Source organism: Citrus sinensis, chromosome 3 (assembly GCF_022201045.2).
Source record: "Citrus sinensis cultivar Valencia sweet orange chromosome 3, DVS_A1.0, whole genome shotgun sequence".
Taxonomy (NCBI): domain Eukaryota; kingdom Viridiplantae; phylum Streptophyta; class Magnoliopsida; order Sapindales; family Rutaceae; genus Citrus; species Citrus sinensis.
This window is the reverse complement of record NC_068558.1, coordinates 48437723-48449328: the sequence shown is the minus strand read 5'-3', so window position 1 is coordinate 48449328 and position 11606 is coordinate 48437723. Positions and strand designations below refer to the sequence as shown.

The window sequence follows — 11606 nt, the reverse complement described above, 5'->3', positions numbered from 1 at the left end:
CATTAATTCCTCATTTAACTTCTATTATGTCCTCCCATCTCCATGGTAGGCAAGGCATTAGCATCATTGAAAACATAAATTAATCAATGAATCTGCGGGGAGCGGACAACGAAGTCCCAACAAACATACAAATATTGCTTTTTTCATCGCGATTGGCTGACGGGATATAAACGACAGAATGAAAACTGGGAATATTTAGTAGGAAAAATATCATTAATAGAATTACACAAGGCACAAAATAAGTGCCTCAATCACAATACTGATACACACATCATTTCATCGAGCTATCATCATTCCTACGCAAAAGTTCTAATATTTAGAACATCTTAAGGCTCAACGTTGAGTTAGGACAGCAGCACAGATGATTCTCAATTGAATGATCCTCCTCCCATTATCAAATTCTTGGAGCTGCACCAAAACACAAATAAATTTCACATTGATACACATACACACAAAAGAAAGAAACAGAAAACAACTCAATACAATTACAACTCAGAAGTCACCACAAACTGAGACGATATCGCTCAGCTAATTTGAAGTTTTTGGAAGTCTAATGAACCACTATTTTCAACCAATAACATGATTACAGCTATAGCTTCAGCATACCTCCACCAACTGTTGCCTCTGGCAGCCGCTCAATTGAATACTTGTGCCGGGTTATGTACATGATAGGCACTCCGGGAACCTACCAAAAAACGAACTTTGTTATTTACTGGATTCCAATATCATGAAATGCAGTGCCCAAATACAAGTCAGTTGATCTTACCTTCCGTATCCTTCGCTTCAGATCTCGATCACATGTAGCAACTATGAAGCATTTATGCTGTTTCCAACACCATACATGTTAGTTGCAAGAAACCGATAAAGAAAAATACTGAAGGGCAATGGAGTTCCTTCTTCAAATACAAAATTAAATTGGTTATGATTTGGCTGGAAACCAGTAACAATAACTAAAACGATAATAGACAAGAAGCATGTATTCAATTATTTAAAAATATGACAATGCTAATTTTCTAAGAGACATACTAAGACCTGAAACAACGTAAGCATGTCATTACACCGTAACAAGACCGATGAAATGTTCTTAGCAGGGTCATAACAGTTGAATTACACATTGAAACACCAAAGCATTTGCAGCAGGACTCTTAGCATTGAGCTCATATTTCATCATTAATTAATATTCAAAAACAGTTAGAGCACAAATCTGAAATGCTTTTTCATCAATGGAAAATTTTCTCCTAAAAGACTCGTGATTCCAAAAAATGATGTAATTTTTGGATTCAAGGACACTTAATTTACCCCTACGTATCAACTACAAAACTAATGCATAGCATGTATAATAAGGATCTATTCATACCTGAGTAACTCTTTCAACAAGACAATCATCAGCATAGGTCCCTTTATGAGTACAGGGTAATCTCTCAAAACGAGGATCCTTAGCAATCCTAATATAGGCAGAATACAAATTAATTTTCACTTTTTAAAAATGAAAAAAATCTAATACATGGTTAGTGCACAAGGATTTATGACCAACAATAAAAACAAATGGAAACAAAGCATCCGATAGCTTGGGAACCACCTGACACCATAATGCAAGTGAGAACACCGAACATAAAGTAGCCAGACATGCAGAGTATTAAATTGCTAAGAAAGATACCTCAGAGCTACTCGGTACTTCTGACCTAGCTTCTCAAGCTCTGCCATCACACAATCCGTAATACAAGGAGTGCCTTTAGGTCAAAAGGGGCAGAGAATTAGTATAAACAATAAGATAATACTTTACCGAGAACAAAAGGAAACAATAAAGTACATAATTCAAATATATTTGATTAATAAAACTCACATTTCGCATATAAGCAGTCCATCATTCCCTTCTCCAAATCCAACTATACAAAGTAGAAGACAGAACAGAAAGTTAATTCTCCCAATTAAAGTTAAGGCATGAACATTAGTAAAGCAAAAACTGAGTAAAACAAAATAGAACAAGTTCTGCTTACTTTATTCTGGATGGAGAAATTAATAAAGTTGGTATCCACCAAGACCCGGTAAGGCGGTCCCAAGGCAGTGTTGTGTGTGAAGAAAAGTGCCGAAGAAACATTAGGCCTAATTCAGGTACAATAATTACAATTAGTTATATTATCTTTTATATGCATTAACAAAATCAAATAAATAGCAAATAAAGAGTAAATTCTTATAGGATAAGTAGAGCGGAGGCTTACACATTTCTTGGCATCTTTTCCTTAGTAAGGTCTTTCTTGTTGGGATTCAAAACATCCTCTTTGTAACTGAATACAACAATTTTATAATAATGACAACAAATTAAAAAAAAAAAGTCAATGTAGGATTTACCAATTATAATAGTAACGAAGCATACTGAGTAAAGGTAAAAATGTGGGAAAAAAAAAAGGTCAAATACTTTTTTATAGCTCTTTTGGTGATGATCTTCTTCATGGCGGCAAATTTAGGAGCCTTTTTGGCTTTCCCCATCTCTTTGATTGAAAGCTTACAAATTTATCACTAAGAGCAAGACTTTCAGTTATCTCACCAGAAACCGGCTTCCCTGCTTCTCCAAAAATCGTAAAAATCTAATTGTAAGATTACTAGGGTGAGGTTGAACAAGTAGAAGAGAGTCTCAGAGTCGGCGACGGGCCGTTTTAGAATCTGCGACTGCGAGTGCGATTGAGAGACATGCAGGTGGCTTTTGGATTTTTAACCTAAGCCTGAGCGCAGGGGTTTAGTTTGGGCCGACGAAAATGCCGTTACAGAATTTTTAGGGTTCTATTTACGGTAGATCTTTTGACACCCCTCAAAACTCCTTATAAAACCCCGCCTTTTAAACTGAAATTACCTAAATAACCAAATACAATTTTTTCGGAAACTCATAAACTTGCCGTCTTCAAGTTATGATTCTTTTGTAAATTGCAATGAAATGGAAGGGTACAACAATTAAAATGGAAAATAGAAAAAGGTAATTATAATCATAAAACTAAAAGAGAGCAAGATTTTAATTTATTCATACATAAATGATAAAACAGCCCTCAATAGATAGAAATCCAACGAACTACAAATTCTTTGCCTCTCCCATTTGACTTATAAAATGATAGAGCGATTAAATTAGTATGAGAAAAGCAAGCAAGAATTGCAGGAGAACAAAGTTTATTCCCATGAAGCTTTTAAGGATTACAAATGCTTGCTATACACACACACACACACACACACACACGGTTAAGCAACCAATTCATAGACACTTTGAACTGAGGTCTGAAAGATGTTCTGGAAGAAAAGTCAGTCAATCCATCCCATGTTCCCATGTAACAATAACCACACAAGAATTAGAAAAAGTTGATAAATAATTGCTTAACCAACCAATTTGTAGACATTAATATGATAGTTCAGCACCAGGGATTCAGATTCGACACTCGTTTTCTTGCAACCCGACCGTACTAATTAAATAGTAATTACTGAACCGACCCATGCTGCGAAAATTTATTTCTTCAATTAAAGTTATTACAAGCATAATTTCTTCCTCCCCAGTGCTTTTCTTATTCATGCATTCAAACAAGTGAAACACATCCACAGTAGTAATTCACGCCAAAGCTCTTGCTCTAAATTTATTGCGTGTGATTAAATAATTCATTGATTATTTAAGGTGAAGAAAATCGGCTAATATGTATATGGTTTAAACATTCGGTTTAATAGCTGATCCTGCTATATATAACCCTTGTCGTACTGCCTAGACCGAAGCATCACTCCTCCATATTTTGGGGAAGTCTTAATAAACGATAGAACTTGATCTGCTTTGATTCCAACTGTTCTTAACATAATGACCAGAAATTTGGTAAGGGAGATTGGACCCAAACGTAGTCAAATAAACCAGTTCCTAGTGCCCCACCAAGCTATGCATCGGGGAATGGGCATTGTGGAGCTGCTGTTAATTAAACCTTCTTCTGTTGGCCAAAGTTCGACAGGCCCTGTCATCGCTCAACCTCGCGCAACCATTATCGGTCGGGTCGCGATGGGCAGGTACGTTGATTTGCAGAGGCTGGCCATTACCAAATGTCGATAGGAATGCCATGTTCACAATTGCATAACTGCTAAAATTCCTTCATTTACGCTCTGACCCCAGTACACTGAGATCACACCACCATTAGGGTAAGTGAACAGGGAAGCCTGATGCAATAGGCAGCCAGAACAGGAATTTTCATTGTAAACTGATGTGCCATCATGTGCTAACAGCTTAATATTGTAAAGTGCCTTAGTTACTGTTTGGTAATGGCATTGAGTTGTCCTAGAAAAAAAAAAAAAGAGTTGGTTATAAGAAAAATATTATAATTATTAAATAAAAGTGATTATATAAGGGTAAATATAATTTTTATATGATAAATTTAATAAAAAATAGTAAATATATTATAGGATTTTTATCTTACAATAATAAAATAAAATCAGCTTATTTTTTAAACTTAGCAACTGTTATTTACAAAATATTTTAATGATTATCGACTATAATACTAAACAAGACTTCAATTTTGTACAAGATTTTGCATATTGCTTGTCAGTTTAAACACATACATAATACTGTAATCAAAATTGTATTCTATGCAAACATCACATTATCGTTAAGCTAATTTAACCATCTCTCTAGTGATTTTGACATTATCCCACAAATATATAAAAATATTTTATTAATATTTTATTTTCCAAAAAGATAGTTCTTAACTAACGCACACGAGTGCTGTTCAAAAAAGGGAAAAAAAAATTATTGAAGAATGTTCGCTTAACAGTTTGTTTAAAATTAAGCATTTTATTTAGTTATAATTTTATGAAAATTCGATATCTTTTTTATTGATGGGAGCAAAGTACGCACCTTAATTTCCTCGGAGTATATTTACCAGTTAACTAACACTCAAAATTAGTATTTCAATCGTTATGTTTTAGTTTTAATTAGAGTGAATTATCTAGAGACTGATCTTATTGTCCGACAAGGAGTTTGTTAAATTGTCCACGTTCATTTGACGGCAATAATACTCTATCAACAAGCACGTGGGACTACCGAAAAAGGTCCACGTGGCAAGAAAAATCCAGACACTTCAGTTTTTGAACCCCGCGAAAGACCGCGAAGGCTGAAGATTTTTGCACTTGGATAATATTTGAATATCCCCCTGAGGTTTGGCATTGCTATACTCAAGAGAGAATCTATCTATATATTGACATATTAACCCCTAATTGTATGTAAGTGTTGGGCAGCCATTAAGTAGCTGATGGCAGTCGAGTGAATAGAGCAATTTATTGTTTTTAAATCTTAAAAAGACTGATGCATAATGATTGATTAGATAAAATACTATGAATCCAAAATGTATAGTAATTCAATGCTTTAAAACTGGTGAACGTTGAGGGGCTAATAATTCATTTTCATTTTTAATACCTAGCTTCATTTCTCTCTTTTCAAAACCTAACTTGATAAATGCTTAGCTTCATTTTAAAGTTATAACATCCATTCATTTTAATAATGAATCAAATTACAGTAATGACCGGTATCTGAATAGTCAGTGATTGAAGAGTATATCGAAACTTGAAATTTAAACTAGGTTTTATTATGAAATACCTGGGGATTGAATCTAGAACTTGAAATAGCCACAAGGGCAACAACCATATTTGTTATCTATACAACAACAATATAGTTTATTTGGATTGTCATCTGATTTTGACATCCTCACAACAACTCTTTTGTAGCATTTATATATTTTATTTGGAAATCAAACAAGGTTGCCATTAATCCCATCCTTCCATCCTCTGTATTTTTTGCCTTCGTGGTTGCTTGATCCAATTGATTGCTGCGAATTTATTGAATCCACGACAAGCATAAGGTAGTAATGAAGTATTGTGCCAAAAAAAGAAGTATGATATTGTCTTTCAAATAGAGCTGAGAAGAGTTTATATTATCGTTGTTCTCCAATGATAATATTGGTATTGTTTTAAATTAATTAACTCAAAAAAATTTCATAAGTTTACCGTATTATGTAATTGCACACTATTAAAATACTTGTTTGAAATCTTTTCAACTCAAGTAAGTTTTGTACTTTATGATTGTGCAATATCAAAATCATTTATCATAAAGGTATAATAGCTTTTTCAATACTCTAGCTCATTTGGCGCCAAACATAAAAGACAAATTTACCAAAGAATTTTTTTCAGTGGTTCAAATGTGTAGTGAAGGGTACTTCTGTACATTCACTCAGCTATCTAACGGCAGCCGAACACTAATACCTGTCCTGGGGGTAATATGCTAATATATAGATGGATTCTCTCTAAGTGTAGCAAAGTCAAACTTCAGGGGAGGTATGTGAAAATTACCTTTTTCATCTTCTAAAACTCTCCGATCGGGCATTTTGTAAATATATATATAAGGCAAAATCTAACACAACTGACTCTCGTGGAAGAGAATACAGCTGATTGTATCTAAGCTAGAAGAGGTCATTATAACAGCTCTTATTTGGGTTTGTGGATTGAATTTGCCCCGATAACTGAGTCATCTGGACTGTGGACGTTGTTGGTGGATTCTTCTTTTCTTGTCTACACTATAAATGTAAGTTACTTCTTCTCTTAATTTGCTGTAATGTGTGTTACTTTTTAATTTTTAAGTTCTTGATGAGCACAGGTTTGATAATCATGGACATGTGAGGGCTTTTAATTGCTCACACCGTATATTTGTCTTGATGTTTGTGCATAATTTTGGAGTTTGAGATTCTTTTGCTTGAAATTAACTTTTAAGCTTCTTGTTCTGAATATTGCCCCTTTTTACTTTTTTCAATTCAAATAGTGGGGATATTATTATAATAGAATAATGATTGTAATTGCACATCTCCAAATACCGGCTTGAAATTTTGTAAGTTTTACTATCCATTTTCATACCTTCTTCATTCTGTCAGAATGTATTAGTTCGAGATGATTCACAGGATTTAGTTTTGCATTTTCCTAAGAAAAAAAAGGTAATGATTAGCACCAATCATCTATAACAGTTTTGTTTTCCTCTTCCTTTGCATGATATCATTTGTGATTGGATTGGATGCTTAACAATGCTTCTCCTTTTTGATAATACAGTGTGCTTTTGCTTTTACACTTCGAAGTCATCCAGTGGTTCTTCGAGCTACATTTTAAAACCCTATTAAGAACTACTTGGAGCTGTTTGTTGAAAATGATGCCAGTATACATGGACTCATGCCATCAGCAGAGAAACCAAATGCCTTTTCCTCATTATTATCATCCAAGCCACAATAATGTTCCACCTCATGTGATGATGGATCATTCGAAACCTCCTCTAGTATATGAATCTTGGCCTTATGGCAGCAACTATGGCTACTCAATGTCGTGTCATGGCTGCTGCAACCATTGTAACTTCCCTGGTTGTTATGCATATAGACCTTCCTTCTCTTCTTTCTCACCTGCACCGCCATTTTACTATCGCGGGCATCATCCTCCATTCATTGAGCCATATCCTGTCCATTATGCTCCTCTTCTACACCATGCAATGGAGCAGCAGAGGTATGAGTATGATAAAGATGCTCATAGAGATCATCATTGTTGTGGCTGTCTTAATCACATGAGCAACCAGAGAATTGACAAAGGTGTAAAAATTGAAGAGCAGGAGCCTGATGTGGCAAAGAAGAGTGATTCTGTGGTTCCGCTTCAGTCAAAAAGTTATCCATACCCAATTGCATGGATTTCACTAGCGTACATGAAGAAAAATGATGAGCCCAGAAGGTCTTTTGAATCAGAGGTGGCGGAGCAGGAGAAGGTTCCATGCAACACAAAGTCCAATGAGAATATGGAACCTTCTGAGGGGACGAAGCGAGTGGAATGGCTGGTTTCCACTCGACATGAATAACCTTAAACCTTTGATGCAGGATGAACATGAGAAGAGGAAACAGAATGAACAAAATGAGAATGGAATGAAGCAATTCTCGTATCCTGTTTTCTGGATGCCTTCTAACAGTGAGCAAAGGGAGCCTGAAAAGAAGGCCCAAAGGCAAGGGAAATGCTGGTTGTCACTAGATACGAACAGCCCTAAATTTTTTATGCATGGTGAAGATGATAAAGAAAAGGTGAACCAGCAATTTCCGTACCCCTTTTTTTGGATGCCTTTTCAAACTGAGGAAGGGGAGGTTGAAAAGAAAGATCGAAAGGAGAAGAATGTTGCTTCAATATCAGCCGAAGAATCACCTTCTGACTCTAAGTTCATGCAGGTGAAGCCTCCAGAGAGTGATGAAAGGATGAAAAATTTTGAGCCAAACGAGGATTTTTCTGACGATAAGGCTAAAAGCTCACAAATGATGGAGGGCACTGCTAATAAAAAAACTATTCCTGTAAGGTAAGTGGAAATGTGCAGGGAGGACCACTCTGACAGTGCTGAGAAGGGAGTTGCAGCAGATAATTCCTTCAGAACCAGTAAGATGAGACAGTCCTCATCTCCACCCAAGACATCGAAATTACCTCCTGTTTGTCTGAAACTGGAACCTTTGTCAAAGAAGAAAAATAGTAATGGGAATTCCATATCCCCTAGTCCTCCAGGCCTGAAAAGACAGTCAGACGAATAAGTTCACAAGCCTTCTGCTTCATCAGTATTGAAAGAGAGCACGCCACAGGGTCCCAATCTGCTGATGATTCCTTTAAAAGAAGGGGAGATGGGAACCCAAAGAAAACAGAGAAAAAAGCCTTGGCCGTGGTAGATGGTAAGAACTGTGAAAATAAAAATGAGCATTTGAAGAGTGGTTCTCATATGGAGAACTCCATCAAGTTGTCCACTGATTTGGAAGACGTAACTGGGAAATCATCCACAGCGGGAAATGGAAAAGACACTGATGGATGTGACTTAATTCAAGATAAGAAGGCAACATCTGAGGAAAAAATGGCGGCTGAGGGGGCAACTGAAGAAGATAAACTGAATGATTCAGATGAATCCGTCAATGGTGAATGTATGGCAAAGGAAAAGAACTTTTCAGATGACCAGGCTGCCGTTCTTATTCAGTCAGCCTACCGTGGATTTGAAGTCAGGAAATTAGAGTCACTAAAGAAATTGAAGCAAATGGTTGAGGTCCGTGATCAAGCAGCTGAGATCAGAATGCGTATTCAGGCCCTTGAGTCTTCTTCTGATTTGTTGAAAAATGAGAAGGAAAGAGTACTAATTGGTGAAATGATAATGAGGACCCTACTAAAACTAGACACTATACAGGTATATGTCTACCTAATCTTATTTTGTGTTTAAGATTGCATCAATCGTATTTTAGGTTTTTTATTTCAATGGAGAGTAATCAGATTGGTATAGGTTTTTTAACTAAAATTTAAAGTCCATTAGCTCAGTGGTTGGATCACTATATAGCTTGTGCTGGTATAAGATCTTTGAAATGTACACTTGGAGATATATATGATAAATCTACTCAGAAATTCTAATGTAAGGTCTTCTTAATTTTTTTTTCTCTTTTTTTCTTCCCCCAAGTTAAGGTTTGTAATTATTCTGGTTGTTGTTATTGATTCTTGTTTTTTAGCTCTTGCATCCAAGTCTCAGGGATATTAGGAAAGCTTTGGCAAAAGATCTTGTAACCTTGCAGGAGGAGCTTGATTCCATTGCTAAAGTTGCAGAGGATGATATTTCCAATGATGCGGGAATGCAAGAAGTGCAAAACAAGGTTGGAGGAATTCTTGAAAACTCTCTTAAGACCAGTCATGACAATGTGGTTGATATGAAGGAACCAGATGAGGGTAATCTTTCCTCAATGAGGGATCTTGTAGTGAACTCTCAGGGTTTGGAGACCTCAGAGACTGCTCTTAGTGACACAGAAGTGCAAGGAAAATGTGAAGTGAGAGAATTACCACAGAGAAACAGCATGGAGTCTCAAGTAGGAGAATCTGCATCAGATATGGTACAGGTTGAGGCTACCAATGGAGGGGTTGATGTTTCTCAAGCTGTATTGACGGAGAATCAAGGGAAAGATATTATGCATCCTCAACTTCAGCAGACCAGCTCTGAGGAATTGACTGGGGCACAACTTCAGGACTCATTTGATGAACCAAAAGCTATGAATGAGGCCAAGATCGATGGAGTGAATGGTGGAATTCATGTGGAGGATAATCTAGAAGCACAGGCAACAGAATTACCCCTGATACTGGACGATGAGGAACAACCTCTTCAGGAATTGAAGAATAGCGAATCATCAAGGAAACGGAAGAGTGAGAACGTTGATGGTGAAGTGAAATTGCATGTGTTAGCTGGTTCAACTTTGCCCGCTGATGTTGATAATGTAGATGAAATTGGGAAAACAGCAAGAAATGTGGATTCAGAAATAAATCTAGCAGCTGAACTGCCAATTGGAGCACTTGAAGAAGACCTCAGCTTTGAAAACAAAGGAAGTGAAACCAACTCAGAAACAAATCTGGTAGCTGAATTGCCTGTTGGTGTACTCGAAGGAGACCTAGCTATTGAAAATAAAGAAAGTGAAATAGAAAATCTGGTAGCTGAACTGCCAGTTGGAGTACTTGAAGAAGGCGAAGCCAAAGAAAGTGAAATCGGGAAGGATAAGGGGTCAAGCATTGGAGAAGCTAGGTACAATGGGGTAACCAATATAACAACTGCAACAAAGTCAAAGGTTGTTATGGTGGATGAATTGTCTGGAAATGCAGTACTCGAGATGGAGGAAAACCTACCATTGTCTTCAATAGAAGGGAAAGTGAGGAGTGATGATGAAGTATGCAAAAATGAAGGAAAAGATGGTGGAAGGATTGATGATGATCAGTTGCCCTCCCCTGAATCAGCAGGTATAAGTGTCTCTCCTCAGGCACTTGAGGTAACAAATGAAGATGTGCAGCTGCAAGGAGTAGATGGAAATAAAGAAGGCAGGGTGCTGGAGAAGGAACAACAGTACGGTGAGCCAGAAAGCATGATTGACATAGAGAGCAGAATGGATGAGGCCAGTGGATCTGAAATCACCACAGAGGACACCATTGCTGCTACAACAACTTCCCAGATGTCTGCTGATGAGAAGGACATTGTGATGGAAGAGAATGCAAAGCTGAGGGAAATGATGGAAAAGCTAATGGAAGCTGGGAAAGAGCAATTAACTGTCATATCCCAGTTAACTGGAAGAGTGAAAGATTTAGAGAGAAAGCTATCCAGGAAGAGAAAATTGAGGGGGCCGAGAAGGTACAAAAGGGCAACACAATCCTTCAGGCAGAATTCTGTTCAAGGAATATGATTATGGAATTGATGTTGCAATTGTAAGCCTCATGAGTCAGTTGTGTGTGTTCATGGTTTTACGGGTTGAGTCCACATATGGCAGAGCGTGTAATGTTTATATTGTGTGAAAAAATAAAAAAGTTGTTTTCTCATCATACATTCATACTATGAGGTTCTCGTTTTTGTATTTGGGGTTTGTCTGCTATACTGTCCAATGGATGGTAGTGTATCAATAGAGTACTGCTTTTTCAAGTTAAGGTGTATGAATGAGTGTGTAGTTCCATCCGTTACTCTTCCTTTTGTTAGTGTGGCACTGGCAGTTGTTTACCCCTTGACTGATGGCTGGCATCTTCGAATTCATTCAAGTCTAGTTCTAGATTAG

General features: G+C 36.8%; 2 protein-coding genes across 4 annotated transcripts; one reads left to right on the top strand and one right to left on the bottom strand.

Annotated features, from left to right (window-relative positions):
• Positions 1-176: 176 nt before the first annotated feature.
• On the bottom strand, positions 177-2772 carry LOC102629063 (uncharacterized). The gene is made up of 9 exons (XM_006491148.4): positions 2417-2772; positions 2220-2285; positions 1998-2103; positions 1844-1886; positions 1658-1730; positions 1358-1445; positions 767-823; positions 607-685; positions 177-408 (listed from the first exon to the last, which is right to left on the bottom strand). The coding sequence occupies exons 1-9, from the start codon at positions 2485-2487 to the stop codon at positions 395-397; spliced, it is 597 nt and encodes a 198-aa protein (XP_006491211.1). The 5' UTR covers positions 2488-2772; the 3' UTR covers positions 177-394.
• Positions 2773-6426: 3654 nt separating this feature from the next.
• Positions 6427-11476, top strand: LOC127901213 (BAG family molecular chaperone regulator 6-like). 3 transcript variants are annotated; one of them, XM_052437949.1, is made up of 3 exons: positions 6427-6583; positions 7099-9226; positions 9603-11476. In XM_052437949.1, exons 2-3 carry the CDS (start codon positions 8774-8776, stop codon positions 11241-11243), a joined length of 2094 nt encoding a protein of 697 aa, XP_052293909.1. In that variant the 5' UTR covers positions 6427-6583; positions 7099-8773; the 3' UTR covers positions 11244-11476. The 3 variants fall into 3 exon arrangements, with proteins under 3 accessions (XP_052293909.1, XP_052293907.1, XP_052293908.1); XM_052437947.1 differs by having other exon boundaries at positions 9540-11476; XM_052437948.1 differs by lacking the exon at positions 6427-6583 and adding an exon at positions 6657-6986 and having other exon boundaries at positions 9540-11476.
• The last annotated feature ends 130 nt before the right edge of the window (positions 11477-11606 follow it).

What these genes read in the sequence shown, in the direction of transcription:
- LOC102629063 (XM_006491148.4), bottom strand. Translation starts at nt 2,487, where the DNA reads ATGGGGAAAGCCAAAAAGGCTCCTAAATTTGCCGCCATGAAGAAGATC. An exon ending in GGACTGCTTATATGCGAAAT is followed by an intron (nt 1,731 to 1,843) that starts GTGAGTTTTATT and finishes TTTGACCTAAAG; the next exon opens with GCACTCCTTGTATTACGGAT. An exon ending in AAGTACCGAGTAGCTCTGAG is followed by an intron (nt 1,446 to 1,657) that starts GTATCTTTCTTA and finishes TGCCTATATTAG; the next exon opens with GATTGCTAAGGATCCTCGTT.
- LOC127901213 (XM_052437947.1), top strand. Translation starts at nt 8,774, where the DNA reads ATGGAGAACTCCATCAAGTTGTCCACTGATTTGGAAGACGTAACTGGG. An exon ending in TAAAACTAGACACTATACAG is followed by an intron (nt 9,227 to 9,539) that starts GTATATGTCTAC and finishes CTTGTTTTTTAG; the next exon opens with CTCTTGCATCCAAGTCTCAG.